Consider the following 14,940-nt stretch of genomic DNA (forward strand, 5'->3'; position numbering starts at 1 on the left):
CTGTACCAGACAAACGGTTGTGAAAATAAAAAATCTGTTGAATACATGAGTGAGGGTTGCTCTGACGATGATGTGTGCCAATTTTGGGGAAGATTGCACCAGAATTGAAGGAGGAGTAGCGAAAAAACGTGTTTCCTTAATCTTTATTGTACAGAAAAATCCAATATGGCGCCCGTTATAGGTTCTTGAGGCTTTTTTGTTCCTCATGAGAAATAAGGCATATCTAATGAATTTCAGAATTTTGGGACAAATGGGATGCAAATGGCATCACTTTGAATATAGGCAAATTGGGGCATGGCTGTAGAGGTTTAAAAAGCTACCTCTCCCTAAACTGACATGCACCAACTCAGAGTATTGCGTTTCAATAACCTCCTCATTGCATTCACTCTTATTCCCATAGCTATTGTGGTAGCAAACAAGCATAACTACGTGTGGCCTACACATCAAACAAAACTTCTAGTCAATTGGAGTCATGGTTCATAAGAAGATATTTGTACGTTTTCAAAATGTTCACCGTACATGGTGGACTGTATGGGTCACCACTGTATAGTTTCCCATTATAAATAAGGCATGTATAGTTTCCGACGTTTTAGACTGATGGTGTGGAAATGCCATCACTTTGAAAATGGACAATTGGGGCGTGGCCGTAGCGCCACCTATGGGTAATGGTGGGTCATTTGTGGTGTGGTAGTTTCTCATGGCCTATACTATCAATGTTTCAGGATTTTGAGAACTTTTTACCATTGCATACAAAATCGGAAATGCAATACCATCAAGATCCACATGGGCCTTTGCTAAAGACCAAGCAATGAGTGGGGGCTTGGTCAGCCCACAATTGCCTGAAATGTTGTGTATGCGTCTCGCTAAGCTTGCGCGTGTGTCAAGGGAGAGGCTGAGTGTGTGAGAATGTGGAGCGCGCGCACTGAGGAGCAGGGGAGACATTTAATTAGAAATTTCCTTAACAATTAGCCAAGCATGCATTTTTCAAATATTCACCAAAATTCAACTTTTCACCTTACAGTCAACTTTTTCTGAGATTTGTGTACTAAACATTCTCAAGAGTCTTCATGAACTTGTGATTGTATCAGAGTATCAGTTTTGCACCGGCGAATGTGTAAAGCATTATTTGCGCGTTAGAAATAAATTAGATTTCCTTTATTTCAATCATTTTTGAAGATATTAATTTGCCTTCTCACATGGGAACATGATGTAGTGTCTTTCACGTGACACACCAAGTTTGGTGGTGATATTTCAAAGATTTGCTGAGATTTGATCCAACTTCCTGTTTGGTTGCTTTGTTGACGATTTTGATTGGCTGTACCGGACAAACGGTTTTGAAATTCAAAAATCTGTTGAGGAATTCAGTGAGGGTTGCTCTGACGATGATACCTGCCAATTCTGGGGAAGATTTGACAAAGATTGTAGGAGAAGTAGCAAAAAACGTGTTTCCTAAATCTTTATTGTACAAAAAAATCCAATATGGCGGCCGTTATAGGTTATTGAGGCTTTTTTGTTCCTCATGAGACATAAGGTATATCTAATGAATTTCAGAATTTTGGGACAAATGGGATGCGAATGGCATCACTTTGTAAATGGAAAACTGGGGCTTGGCCGTAGCGCCACCTATGGATAATGGTGCGTCATTTGTGGTGTGGTAGTTACTCCTGGCCTATACTATCAATGTTTCAGGATTTTGAGAACTTTTTCTAAAATGCATTACCATCAAGATCCACAAGGGCCTTCACTTCAAGCCAAGGAATGAGTGGGGGCTTGGTCAGCCCACAATTGCCTGAAATGTTGTGTATGCGTCTCGCCAAGCCCGCGCGTGTGTCAAGGGAAAGGCTGAGTGTGTGAGAATGTGGAGCACGCGCGCGCTGAAGAGCAGGGGAGACATTTCATTGAAAATTTCGTTAGCAATTAGCCAAGCATGCATGTTTCAAATATTCACATAAAATCGACTTTTCATGTTACAGTCAACTTTTCCTCAGATTTGTGTACTAAACATTCTCAAGAGTCTTCATATGAACTTGTGATTGAATCAAAGTATCAGTTTTTGACCGGCGGATGTGTAAAGCATTATTTTAGCGTTAGCGATAAATTCGATTTGCTTTATATCAATCATTTTTTGAGATATGAAATAGCCTTTGCATATGGTAACATGTTGTAGTGTCTTCCTTGTGACATACCAAGTTACGTGTTGATATCTCAAAGATTTGCTGAGATTTGACCCAACTTCCTGTTTGGTTTCTTTTATTTCTCATTTTGATTGGCTGTGCCGGACAAACGGTTTAGAAAATCAAAACGCCATGGGATAACTTTTGGGAGGCTTGGTCTAAAGATGATCTCTGGTCATTTTGAAGAAGATATGACAAAAATTGTAGGAGGAGTAGGCTTTCAAAGGTTTTTGATAAAACCGGAAATGGCGGAAAATCTATACAACCGGAAATTGACGTCAAAGGGTGCGTTGAACTCGTCTTGATCCAGGGAATCCAATGGTAACTCATGTTTGAAAATCGGTCATACGGTTCAAACGTTGCGTGTGTAAACACAATTCCAACTTTGACCAATTGGTGGCGCTAGAGTGGTCTAATGGGATACATGAAACTTGGTGTAGGTATAGAAGGAACTGTCCTTAATGAGTGTGCCGAATTTAACAAAAAGTTATCCAAGGGTTCTAGGGGCTGCCATTGACTCCCATGGAACTAGAATAATAATAATAAATATAACTGCAAGCAGCAATGGCGGATTCCTCCAAACATTGCAAACCACTGAAAAATTTATATTCTTCACAAATTGTCACTGTAAAAATCCATGCTGCAGACTTACCAATGGGATACCAAATCTGAAATGCAATACCATCAAGATCCACAAGGGCTTTTATTTCAAGCCAAGGAGTGAAGGGAGGGGGCTTGGTGAGCCTACCCATTCCAGAAAGCCTTGTATCTTTGTGTACCAGGGCGTGGCCTGTAGCGTCACTTATGGGTGATATTGGGCCATTTGTGGTGTGGTAGTTACTCTTGGCCTATACTATAAATGTTTCAGGATTTTGAGAACTTTTTACCATTGCATACAAAATCGGAAATGCAATACCATCAAGATCCACATGGTCCTTTGCTAAAGACCAAGCAATGAGTGGGGCTTGGTCAGCCCACAATTGCCTGAAATGTTGTGTATGCGTCTCGCCAAGCTTGTGCGTGTGTCAAGGGAAAGGCTGAGTGTGTGAGAATGTGGAGCGCGCGTGCTGAGGAGCAGGGGAGACATTTCATTGGAAATTTCCTTAACAATTAGCCAAGCATGCATTTTTCAAATATTCACCTAAATTCAACTTTTCATCTTACAGTCAACTTTTTCTGAGATTTGTGTACTAAACATTCTCAAAAGTCTTCATGAACTTGTGATTGAATCAGAGTTTTTTGACTGGCGGATGTGTAAAGCATTATTTTAGCGTTAGAAATAAATTTGATTTCCTTCATTTCAATCATTTTTGAAGATATTAATTTGCCTTCCTACATGGGAACATGACGTAGTGTCTTTCACGTGACACACCAAGTTTGGTGTTGATATTTCAAAGATTTGCTGAGATTTGATCCAACTTCCTGTTTGGTTGCTTTGTTGACGATTTTGATTGGCTGTACCGGACAAACGGTTTTGAAATTCAAAAATCTGTTAAAGAATTCAGTGAGGGTTGCTCTGACGATGATACCTGCCAATTCTGGGGAAGATTGGACAAGAATTGTAGGAGAAGTAGCAAAAAAACGTGTTTCCTAAATCTTTATTGTACAAAAACATCCAATATGGCGGCCGTTATAGGTTATTGAGGCTTTTTTGTTCCTCATGAGAAATAAGGCATATCTAATGAATTTCAGAATTTTGGGACAAATGGGATGCGAATGGCATCACTTTGTAAATGGAAAATTGGGGCTTGGCCGTAGCGCCACCTATGGATAATGGTGCGTCATTTGTGGTGTGGTAGTTACTCCTGGCCTATACTATCAATGTTTCAGGATTTTGAGAACTTTTTCTAAAATGCATTACCATCAAGATCCACAAGGGCCTTCACTTCAAGCCAAGGAATGAGTGGGGGCTTGGTCAGCCCACAATTGCCTGAAATGTTGTGTATGCGTCTCGCCAAGCCCGCGCGTGTGTCAAGGGAAAGGCTGAGTGTGTGAGAATGTGGAGCACGCGCGCGCTGAAGAGCAGGGGAGACATTTCATTGAAAATTTCGTTAGCAATTAGCCAAGCATGCATGTTTCAAATATTCACATAAAATCGACTTTTCATGTTACAGTCAACTTTTCCTCAGATTTGTGTACTAAACATTCTCAGAGTCTTCATATGAACTTGTGATTGAATCAAAGTATCAGTTTTTGACCGGCGGATGTGTAAAGCATTATTTTAGCGTTAGCGATAAATTCGATTTGCTTTATATCAATCATCTTTTGAGATATGAAGTTGCCTTTGCACATGGTAACATGTTGTAGTGTCGTCCACCGATATACCAAGTTTAGTGTTGATATCTCAAAGATTTGCTGAGATTTGACCCAAGTTCCTGTTTGGTTACTTTTTTGCTGATTTTGATTGGTTGTGCCGGACAAACGGTTTAGAAAATCAAAACGCCATGGGATAACTTTTGTGAGGCTTGGTCTGAAGATCATCTATGGTCATTTTGAAGAAGATATGACAATAATTGTAGGAGGAGTAGGCTTTCAAAGGTTTTTGATACAACCGGAAATAGCGGAAAATCTATACAACCGGAAATTGACGTCATAGGGTGCGTTGAACTCGTCTTCATCCAGGGAATCCAATGGTACCTCATTTTTGTAAATCAGTCATACGGTTCAAAAGTTGCGTGTGTAAACACAAGTCCAACTTTGACCCATTGGTGGCGCTAGAGTGGTCTGATGGGATACATGAAACTTGGTGTAGGTATAGAAGGAACTGTCCTTAATGAGTGTGCCAAATTTAACAAAAAGTTATCCAAGGGTTCTAGGGGCTGCCATTGACTCCCATGGAACTAGAATAATAATAATAATAAAACTAACAATAACAATAGGTTTCCTCCTTACGGAGGAATCCTAATAAAACTAACAATAACAATAGGTTTCCTCCTTACGGAGGAATCCTAATAATAATAAAACTAACAATAACAATAGGTTTCCTCCTTACGGAGGAATCCTAATAATACTAACAATAACAATAGGTGCCTCGCAGCTTCGCTGCTTGGCCCCTAATAAGATAAATTAAATGTCAATCAGCATCCAATTGCCAGGGATAACAAATTACATTTTGGGGTGGCACCTGGAGTGGCTAGTCCAATATCAGGGGGGTCCAGTGCCACCCCTCTGGCTCCGTGACTGATTCTGAATAAGCGCTGTCTGAAGCGGCATTCTTTGCACAAACACCAGACTCACACACCGAGAGAAAACCCGCTTCTTCTCAGCCAGTGCGCGCCAGTACCGTATTGATTAGGCCTACTTGAGGACGAAAATTGTCGTAAGCAGTCTTTAATGAGTTTCAAAGTCTTAAATGAAGGTGAAGAGCTGGAAGAAAACAGGATTTGTGTCAGATCCACGACATGTGCGTCAGGTCTTAAAGAGACAGCCGTCTAATAAACCCACTGCTGTCCGTCTCATTAATGTTAATCAAAGAACAAAAGAAAAAGAGAAAATCACTCGCTGCTCTTGATTGAATAACACGTTTTTAATAAGAATTAATTTAAAGTAAATAAAGTATATGTTTGATAAATGAGATCTCTGATTGTAGTCCTTGAAAACCCCCAAAATAGTGCTTGAAAAGTCCTTGAAAGTACTGGAATTTCATTATACAGTATCTGTACAAACCCTGGGGTGGGCGAATCGATCTAAAGTAGGCTATCGATAGTATCGATACCAACGGTGGTATCAGTATTGATTGATACTGGCGTGATGAGATCGATACTTAAGTTTTGATTTCTCTTGTCATTCATTTTCGGGCCCTACCTTCTATAGATGACTCTGGCTGAGCGGTTAGGGAATCGGGCTAGTAATCTGATGGTTGGCAGTTTGATTCCCGGCCACGCCAAATTAAGTTGTGTCCTTGGGCAAGGCACTTCACCCTACTTGCCTCGGGGGAATGTCCCTGTACTTACTGTAAGTCGCTCTGGATAAGAGCGTATGCTAAATGTTAAATAGAACAAAATGATACCAAAGCTATGTATTAGAGCTACACGATTCTGGATAAATTGAGAATAAAATAGAGATCACGATTCTGAACAAAAAACAAAATAACATAATTTATTATGTTGCTGAAGTCTATTTAAAATGTTTAATTAATCTGAATTATAAAAATAAAAACTTTGTTTGAATGAATGATTCAATTACTCACTCAAATACTTAATTTGTTTCATGGCCGAATCTGCATTTTTGAAGGAATCTCCTGAATGAACGATTCAATGACAAATATTTTAAGTCATTATATCTGTGTGAATGTCTGGGTGAATACTCGATTCTGATTGGCTGCAGGGGTGTCCATTATCAGATGATAATGTACACCTACTAAGTAGTTCCAGCAAAACGTCTTTTCACCGTTCTAAATTATTGCGCTGGCTACATAGTATCAAATAACTTATATTGACTATTATTCTTACATTTACATTTAGTCATTTAGCAGGCGCTCTTATCCAGCAGGAATCGAACCAGCAACCTTCTGATTGGTAGCCCGATTCTATAACCACTCAGCCATCTGACCCCCCATTCTTCTATACTCTTTGATAGTATGAGCCTGTACAAAGTGTCTGAAATAACTAGCTAACCATAACAACAGGGACAAAACCTCCGTTTACAATTTTGAAAGACTTTAACAAGCTAACATGTAATTACAACAATGAGTGACTTCAATATTTATTTTAACCTATCTGGAAAATGTTAGTTTTCTGAATTTACTGTGTCAGTGTCACGTAACCGCCCATCTCACATCCCATTCGCTATTCACCTCGCTAGTCAATCTACTTCAGACAGGCTGTGGCCAACACGACATGCCGATTATTTTGTTCGTAAAAATCTTGATTTGATTTGGGGAAAATGACATGGCTGGATAGCTGGCTAGTATTGTTGTTAAACATACTGTCAAATTATAATTACTGTTTGGAGAATATGTCAACTTTGATGCGATCATCTCACATCCATTTGCTATTCAACTCGCTACACAGGCTGCAGCCGTACTGTAGCCTAGTACTGGTATATGGCCGATACCTTGTTGAAAATCTTGATATTGATTTGGGGACAATGACATGGCTGTTTAGCTAGCTAGTCTTCTTGTGAAACATATTGTCAAATTATATTTACTGTTTGTCAACCGTACTCAAAGTTGCCTATGAATCTTGCCACTATAACTTAGCTTTCTGGCTAATAGCTCAGTCCTCTGCTGCGCGTGAACGTAAACGGGCGGGGCCCCCTACTGGACGCGGCCCATGAGCTGGAGCCCAGTCAAGCCCAATGGTAAGTCCGGCCTTGCCGCTCCTCTAACTTAGCTTAAGATCACTTTGCCCCTCCCCTGCCATGCTGTGATTTGTTGCCGGCATGCACGTGCAGTAATACGACTCGTCAGCACACTAACAGTATTTTTGACAAAACTCTTTGTCCTGTGTTTTATGATGATCATAATAACAATGAACAATTAATGAAAGGAAAAATTACAAAATCATTCAATGATCATGAAAATTCACATTTTCAATTTTCATTCAAATGTTCATATTGATGATGCATACACTTCATAAATTATGAGGCATTGCTTTCCTGTACACGAAAGTAGATAAACTGCTTTTCTAAGTAAAAAGTATCGGTGTTGTTTTGGCAATACTGGCCCTGTATTTACTTGGTATAGGATCAATACCACATTTTGCAGTATCGCACACCCCTATTGAGGCTGCAGAGTGAGACGATAGCGGATCCCTCTGGATCGAAGAGAGCTTGATCGACTGGTTGAGCCTGCCTGGTGTGTAATACTGTTCATTCACCAATCAGAGACTTTAACCCGCCCGCTGACTTTTGAGGAGGGACGACAGATTTATTTTGCTGCAACAAGTTACACCGTGGATAAATTAAAGCATAAATAAATATGAACACATGAAAACGTACATCTATATATATACACACAAATACTTGTAACATTTATATATTTAGTGCCTTATTTATTTTGTAATTTATACATTTTGTATGTCAATTAGGCATTAAATTATATAATTAGTCATTTATTTAAGCTTTGTATTATATAATTATTTATTTATTCAAGTATTTAACCATTCAATTATTTAATTGGGTGTGCTCACGCCTTCGGCGAGCACAACCATTGTTCTCTCACATATATATTTATTCTTTATTATTGGGTGTGCTTTGCCTTCGGCAAGGGCACAACCTTTGTTCTCTCTCATATATATTTATTCTTTTTTATTTATTTTCGCCCCTAAGGATCCCTCAATATTTGGACTACATAGACAACGTCAGTGTCAAAAGTTTAGTCTTGGTAGCGATTGAGTTGCTTGTATTTTTATTTACGTTCCGTTGCACGGTTTAGGCTGAAATAAAGTTTTGTGCCTTGTGTCAACAAAGGGAACCTAACGTCACAACGTCAGCACACGTTAGCAACAATTCATGGATACGACGTGCATAAATGTGCTGTTGCACAGCGAGTATCGTATCATGCCGTGTATACTAGAAGCATCATACATGTACATTTAAGCAAATCAAGACATGCATGTCCAGTAAGTAATGTCACATTAAATAATGTATTTAAACTCAAGCTTGTGTGGTGCGTCGCTGTCTTCAATGCCACAGCCTAAACTTTACGTCAAAAGAAACATTTCTCATTTCCGGTGCATTCAAACAATCCCTTCAGTGAAGTTTGACTAGCAACAGCAGCTAGCTTGCTCGTAGCAAACTTCTTTTGAATTAGCCATTTCCCCCTAAATAAATGTCAAGCTTATTTACATTTTTGGGGGCATATTTTCAGTTAGCAGATGGTACTGTTTGAATTGCGATTCCATCTGAAATACTGCCGGTGACAACGTTGTTACAATAGCTTGTTTCAAAGGGGGTCCTTAATAGTGATGGGCATTCCGGCTCTTTTTCGTGAGCCGGCTCGTATGGCTCAGCTCACTAAAAAGAGCCGGCTCTTTTGGCTCCCGAACGGCTCTTTAAAAAATACATGTTTTAACTATGAATTTGACTATGATAGGTGTGAAAACAATTTGAATTAAATTATTAAATGAAATCATACTCGACCGTAACCACATATCTTTAAAAATGCATTGATTTGTCATGGCTCTCCTCCGAGTTTTGACTACTCTCTGACTGTGTGTGAGTTGGCTCTGCCCTCCCTCATGCAGGATTGACAGGAACAGAATGTGAGGATGATCGTGTGCGCCTTTAAGCCTACAAGTATTTTTTTGTTGTTCTTTGAATTAGTCAATTATTTGAAATACAATTAAAATTATTTAATAATCATTTAGTTTTTATAGGCTGTATTAATCTATTAAAAATAGAGTCGGCTCTTCAGATATGCGAGCCAGCTCCCGACGTTCACCTTCTAGAGCCGGATCGTTCGCGAACGACCCATCACTAGTTCTTAATGAATTATGCAATATGAGTAGGCTAAATGCTTTAAAATATCACTAGAAGGGAAAAACTTAAGGGGACGGACCCACCTGCAACCGACACAAGCAAAGAGAGAAAACCAGAGTAGCAGGGACGAGCAATGAAAAGGGACTTACTGCAGTCTCCACATGCCACTGACACATTATCGTCACACGTACATCATCTCAGTCTTAACTAATTACACTAATGTGTTTTAATATACCAGCAGAAAGAATGGCAGCTAAAGTAACAAACAATCAGTCAACATAAGAATGTTTTTCAGAAAAAGATCATGCTTAAGTAGCAGAAAGCTGTTTAGCTTTACATACAATAGCTATTCAGATGGCTAGCTCAGCACACAGTTAATACTTATCTAAAATGTAGAAATCATTTTCCAAATATAGCAGTCGTTACATACTTTGCCTCTAAACAGCATGGGCAATGTATTATTTGGCTGGCAAATAAAGAGGTGCCAGTGGTGGCACAAAGGAGCAGACAGTGCAGTAACCTGTATAGACCTGTGCCTGTGTTCTGCACCTCTGTTTCACCAAACGTCTCTTTAGGAGGGGATCCCTCACTGAATTGCATCCCAGTTTTTCTGGGAGTTTTTCCTTGTCTTCCTTGAGGGTTTAGGTTGGTTTAGGGGCAGTTCTATGGGCGTATGTGAAGCCCTCTGTAACATTGCTTGTAAAAAGGGCTATACAAATACATTTTGATTTGATTTTGATATAGACCAGGGTCATGGTGATTAAAATACACCTGAAGATAAGTAGAAAAACTTAAATAATGTGGTTTGCCAATGTGGTGAGAATGCTGCTGTTCTCAAAACACTGTGCCTGTGATACAGTCGATGATTAAGATGCCAGTGAGACACACAAATACAGATTACTTGAACTATAGATTCACAGTGACCGTGATCAAATTGGTGGCACACAGATTCTTTGAATTATAGATAGGGCACAGTGACCACGATGTCGGTGACATACAGATTTCTGGAATTATAGATAGCTGTGCCCGTGATGCAAATGGTGGTGACAGTGCTTCTCAATGGCTTTGGTACTTATACTGTATACCGTATTTCTTCGAATAAACGCCGCAGTGTTTATTAAATAACGTTCATTTTTGGTGCGGCATTTATTCGGGGGCGGCGTTTATTCGAGGGCAGCGTTTAATTAGTGAGACAGATTTTGTGAATTGTAGCTGCAGTGCAGCCATAGACAACTTTGTTGCTGGCATTGTGATAAATGAATCATGCAGCTAAAAACACAGGTTTCATTTACTACCCTGACCTCCTTGTCTATTCTTTGTTTGTCTATGAGTACGCCAACTCCCTTTCTCATTGGCTATCAATTAGGTGTGCGTTGGTAGTACAACTGTCTCAAATACAAGTTTTCTACATTGTGTAGAAATCTGAAGCAGCAAGCCGAAACGTTCATACATGTTAGCTTTCAAACAGAAAGCTGTGCAGAAAGTTATGTACATGTGTAATAAATACTGGGGTTGAATTTAACCAATTAAATAGTGCTGTCAAACGATTAAAATATTTTATCGCAATTAATGTCATAGTTAACTCGCGATTAATCGCAATGAATCGCACATTTTTATCTATTCTAAATGTCCCTTGATTTCTTTTTGTCCCATTATTTTTTCTCATTTTAATGCTCTTATCAACATGGAAAAGTGGATCGGATTGCTTGGTGCAAATGTTTTTTATTGAAAACAACTTTGCAATCGCCTGGCTTTGATGAGGGGGCGGAGAATTCGCATCAGCTGTGTGCTTGGCCATCAAGTGGTATTTCAGACTGGACATGCTGCGATGATAACTCAGTTCACAACGACAAAACACACAGATCACTTTGGTCTTGTCAATGGAACCATTTAGCAACTTTTTTACAGTAAACTTTCCATTCAGAATCTTATTGACATCCATTTCGGCGTCTTGCGCTTGCCATCCACTCAAAACATAACGTTATCCTACTACTCTTTAGCCGGCTCGCAAGCCCAAACAAGTGTGTGTGGAGTGCCTGTTGTTTTGTTTCCGGTCTAGCTAGATCCGGTGTGGTGTTGTAGTTTTCTAACGTCAGTAGTTGTTGCAACAGCATGTGAAAAAAACTAAGAAAAGAACGTTAATCTCGAGATAAAAAAATTGACGCAGTTAAAATGGGTTTGCATTACCGCCGTTAATAACGCGTTTAACTGACAGCACTACAATTAAATAATCATTTTCTTTTTTTTTGGTGCAGCGTTTATTCGAGGGTGGCGTTTATTACACAACGTTCATTTTTGGTGCAGCGTTTATTCGAGGGCTGCGTTCATTCGAGGGCGGCGTTTATTCGAAGAAATATGGTATTTCTCAATTGAAAATCTGTCACCCTCTAAAGTACTTGTTCAACCTCCACATCATCAATTCTAGTCAAATTGCCAATGCTCTGGTACATATTGTCTTTTTCTTAGCTAGCTAGTATTTCATCAGGTAAAAATTTGGGTCGTAATTTCCCGAAAATATAACAATATGAGTCCAACGTAATGTTTATATTACATAAAGCTCCAAAAATTATTTTGCACTGAAATTTATGCAAAACATCTAGCTCGCTCGCATTAATGTGAAGTTCCGATTTCAGCTCACATAAAAACCTTGACTAGGTCCTAGGTTCTTGTTAAGCCCCGAATGTTCAACGTATGGCTTGGCCCCTGGTGGGGATTGGCTGGTTTAGGCCATTACACTCCCGGGCTGAAAATGGGTCCCACTCTGGCCCTGATAGTATTTATATTATATATATATATATATATAATTGCGCAGCTCCCCCTGTCAATGACCTAGCACCCCCTCAGCATCTTCATTATATTCTCTGCATTAAATTCTCTGGCACCGCCCCTGCATGCATGCACCATCCAGGTACCTTGTTATAAAATATATATAGCCTAATATACATACATACACATACTACATATATACAGTATATTTCTGATTAGTGGTGCTACGGACCAAAACTGTTGATCCGATCCAGTTGAGTCACAGATCAGATCATTTTTTGGATCAACAAAAAAAAGAGGCAAATATACCTGCTCTCCATTTAGTATAATTTTATTATTAATAATAATTTTCATCAGAGAACCATTGATTACCTAACCGCCTATAAGTAGCCTAGGGAAAACTGGCTGCACCGTGAACAAAATCAAATCACATCACGCATGACGTGCCCACAACTGAACTGGAATCTTAGGTAAACAAGAACAAATTATGAGTATTTATTGATCCTAAACATGTTGTTTATTATTTTGATTATTTTTCTTCAACACGTTAACTTTTGTAATATGCAAGAAATTTAAAACAGTAAAATGTCCCCCAGTGGCTAGAAATTTCGATAGGTGTAAACCAAGCCCTGGGTATTCTTCTCCGCCTTTGAAAAAATGAAAGCTCAAACGCTCGGTTTGAAAATCCTCTCCTTGTGACGTCACCTGACTCCTTGGGGGAGTCAGGTGGCTGAGTGGTGAGGGAGTCGGACTAGTAATCCGAAGGTTGCCAGTTCGATTCCCGGTCATGCCAACTGATGTTGTGTCCTTGGGCAAGGCACTTCACCCTACTTGCCTCGGGGGGAATGTCCCTGTACTTACTGTAAGTCGCTCTGGATAAGAGCGTCTGCTAAATGACTAAATGTAAATGTAAAATATCACAAGGAGGAAGGTTACCTCCCCTCTCTGCTTTGCCCGCCCAGAGAATCTGGCCCGCCCATAAGAAACTGAGGACCGTGCAAGTGTTTTTATCCTCCAGAGACATCATGGCTTGCAAACGAACAAGCATTACATTTGCTCAGTTTGGATGTACAAAGGAAAACAAAAGTATTTTTACAGTTCCTTCATCCGAGCCTCTGAAGACCTAGTGTCTTCATTTTATTTTCTCTGGAAATGCGCCGACACAACTTCCCAAAGTTTTGTATGTCTGCACCAAACATTTCATCCACGATCTGTTTCCTCAACTTGAGCCAATACAAAGCTGGCCTTGCTGAAATTAAATTTTTAATCAGTATTAACTCTCCTTGGTCCAGCTACAAACGTCGGACAAGTAAGTTAACTAACACTATATCATTTTGTTGCTTTACTGTATATGGTTACCTAGCTTGCTACCCTTATGTGGCTGTAACATTAGCTCTGCAGCTAACAGCTAAGTTACTGTCGCTAATGTGAAGGTAGATAGCATCAAGTATGTGTGTGAATACACACGCTGTAACGCGAGTGTTGTACACTTCTTTGTTATTTGGATAACCGTTCTGCTATTGGTGTTAGGGCGCGCGCGATATCCGCCTTTCCCCTCATTGAAATGACTATGAGTGTGCACCTCTGCAAACCAGGGTGATCAGATGAGAATTTGCCAATTCAAGGCATCTTACAGCAAGGGGCTACGAGCCATTGCGATACATCCATTGTAAACATTAGCGCATGGTGCCACCTCTCTCCTCCTCATTAGCATTTAAAGCTACAGACACAGAAACAGCGCGTCTTGAGGAAAGCTCATTTTGGGACTGCTTGTAGTGGCTGTAATTGTGCACCAAGGCTGAATTTCGGAGAGACTTCAGATACAGTATTAGGGGACCACTAACGCCTATATAAAAGCATCCAAAAAAGCATGTCATGTGACCTTTAAGTTTGACCTGTTACTAGGTCCCTCCAAAGCTATCATCAGATCTATTGGCCACATCAGTGTGGCTTCATCACCTTCCAAGATTATTGAATAGGACACAGGTCCTATTTTTTACCTTTTTTACCTTGTTTCTGTGTTTTCTACAGTAATTTCCCCATATTATGTTAGGTTTTTTGTCAATCTTTACAACAAAATATATTTTAAAATACAGTTTTTATGTCCTTCTAGTCTGGGTTTTCCACACTCACCTTCATGTCAGAAGTCTCATTTTCCAACTTCGACAAGTGGTTGGTGTTGTCCTCCAGCTCCCTCCGCAAATGGAAATTCTCTTTCCGGAGTGCCTCTACCTGGTGGGCTAGCTGGTCATAGGAAGCCACAGAGTTGGCCATCTTTAGGACCTTTGGAGAATAGAAGGTCTGGAGGTTAGCTAACAACCAGCAGACAGGTAGAAATGAACATAATTAATTATCAATATTTGTCATTAGCAAAACTAAAAAATTTAAATTAAAAAAGTTACTTACGAATTATCATAAAATTATATAAAGGTCACCCAGTGTTTTGTAACCTGTTTAACTGTCAGTCTTGTGATGTGTAATGTTTGCTTTACAAAGATATCCACACCGAAGACCAAAAGCTTCTGAGGTAAGGATAATAGAATAAGAAATCAAATCGAAGTTAAATGACATTGTGTCC

The 14,940-nt window shown here is 39.6% G+C and overlaps 1 protein-coding gene across 1 annotated transcript in view; it reads right to left on the bottom strand.

The window, feature by feature from the left end:
• apc2 (APC regulator of WNT signaling pathway 2) overlaps positions 1 to 14,636 on the bottom strand; it is a 62,070-nt gene extending 47,434 nt beyond the window's left edge. The window contains exon 1 of the mRNA XM_067230348.1: positions 14,496 to 14,636. Within this exon, the coding sequence (XP_067086449.1) occupies positions 14,496 to 14,636 (141 nt within the window). The remainder of the gene's footprint in view (positions 1 to 14,495) is intronic.
• Between the last annotated feature and the right edge of the window lie 304 nt (positions 14,637 to 14,940).

The sequence above is a fragment of the Osmerus mordax genome, chromosome 27 (assembly GCF_038355195.1).
Source record: "Osmerus mordax isolate fOsmMor3 chromosome 27, fOsmMor3.pri, whole genome shotgun sequence".
Lineage (NCBI taxonomy): Eukaryota > Metazoa > Chordata > Actinopteri > Osmeriformes > Osmeridae > Osmerus > Osmerus mordax.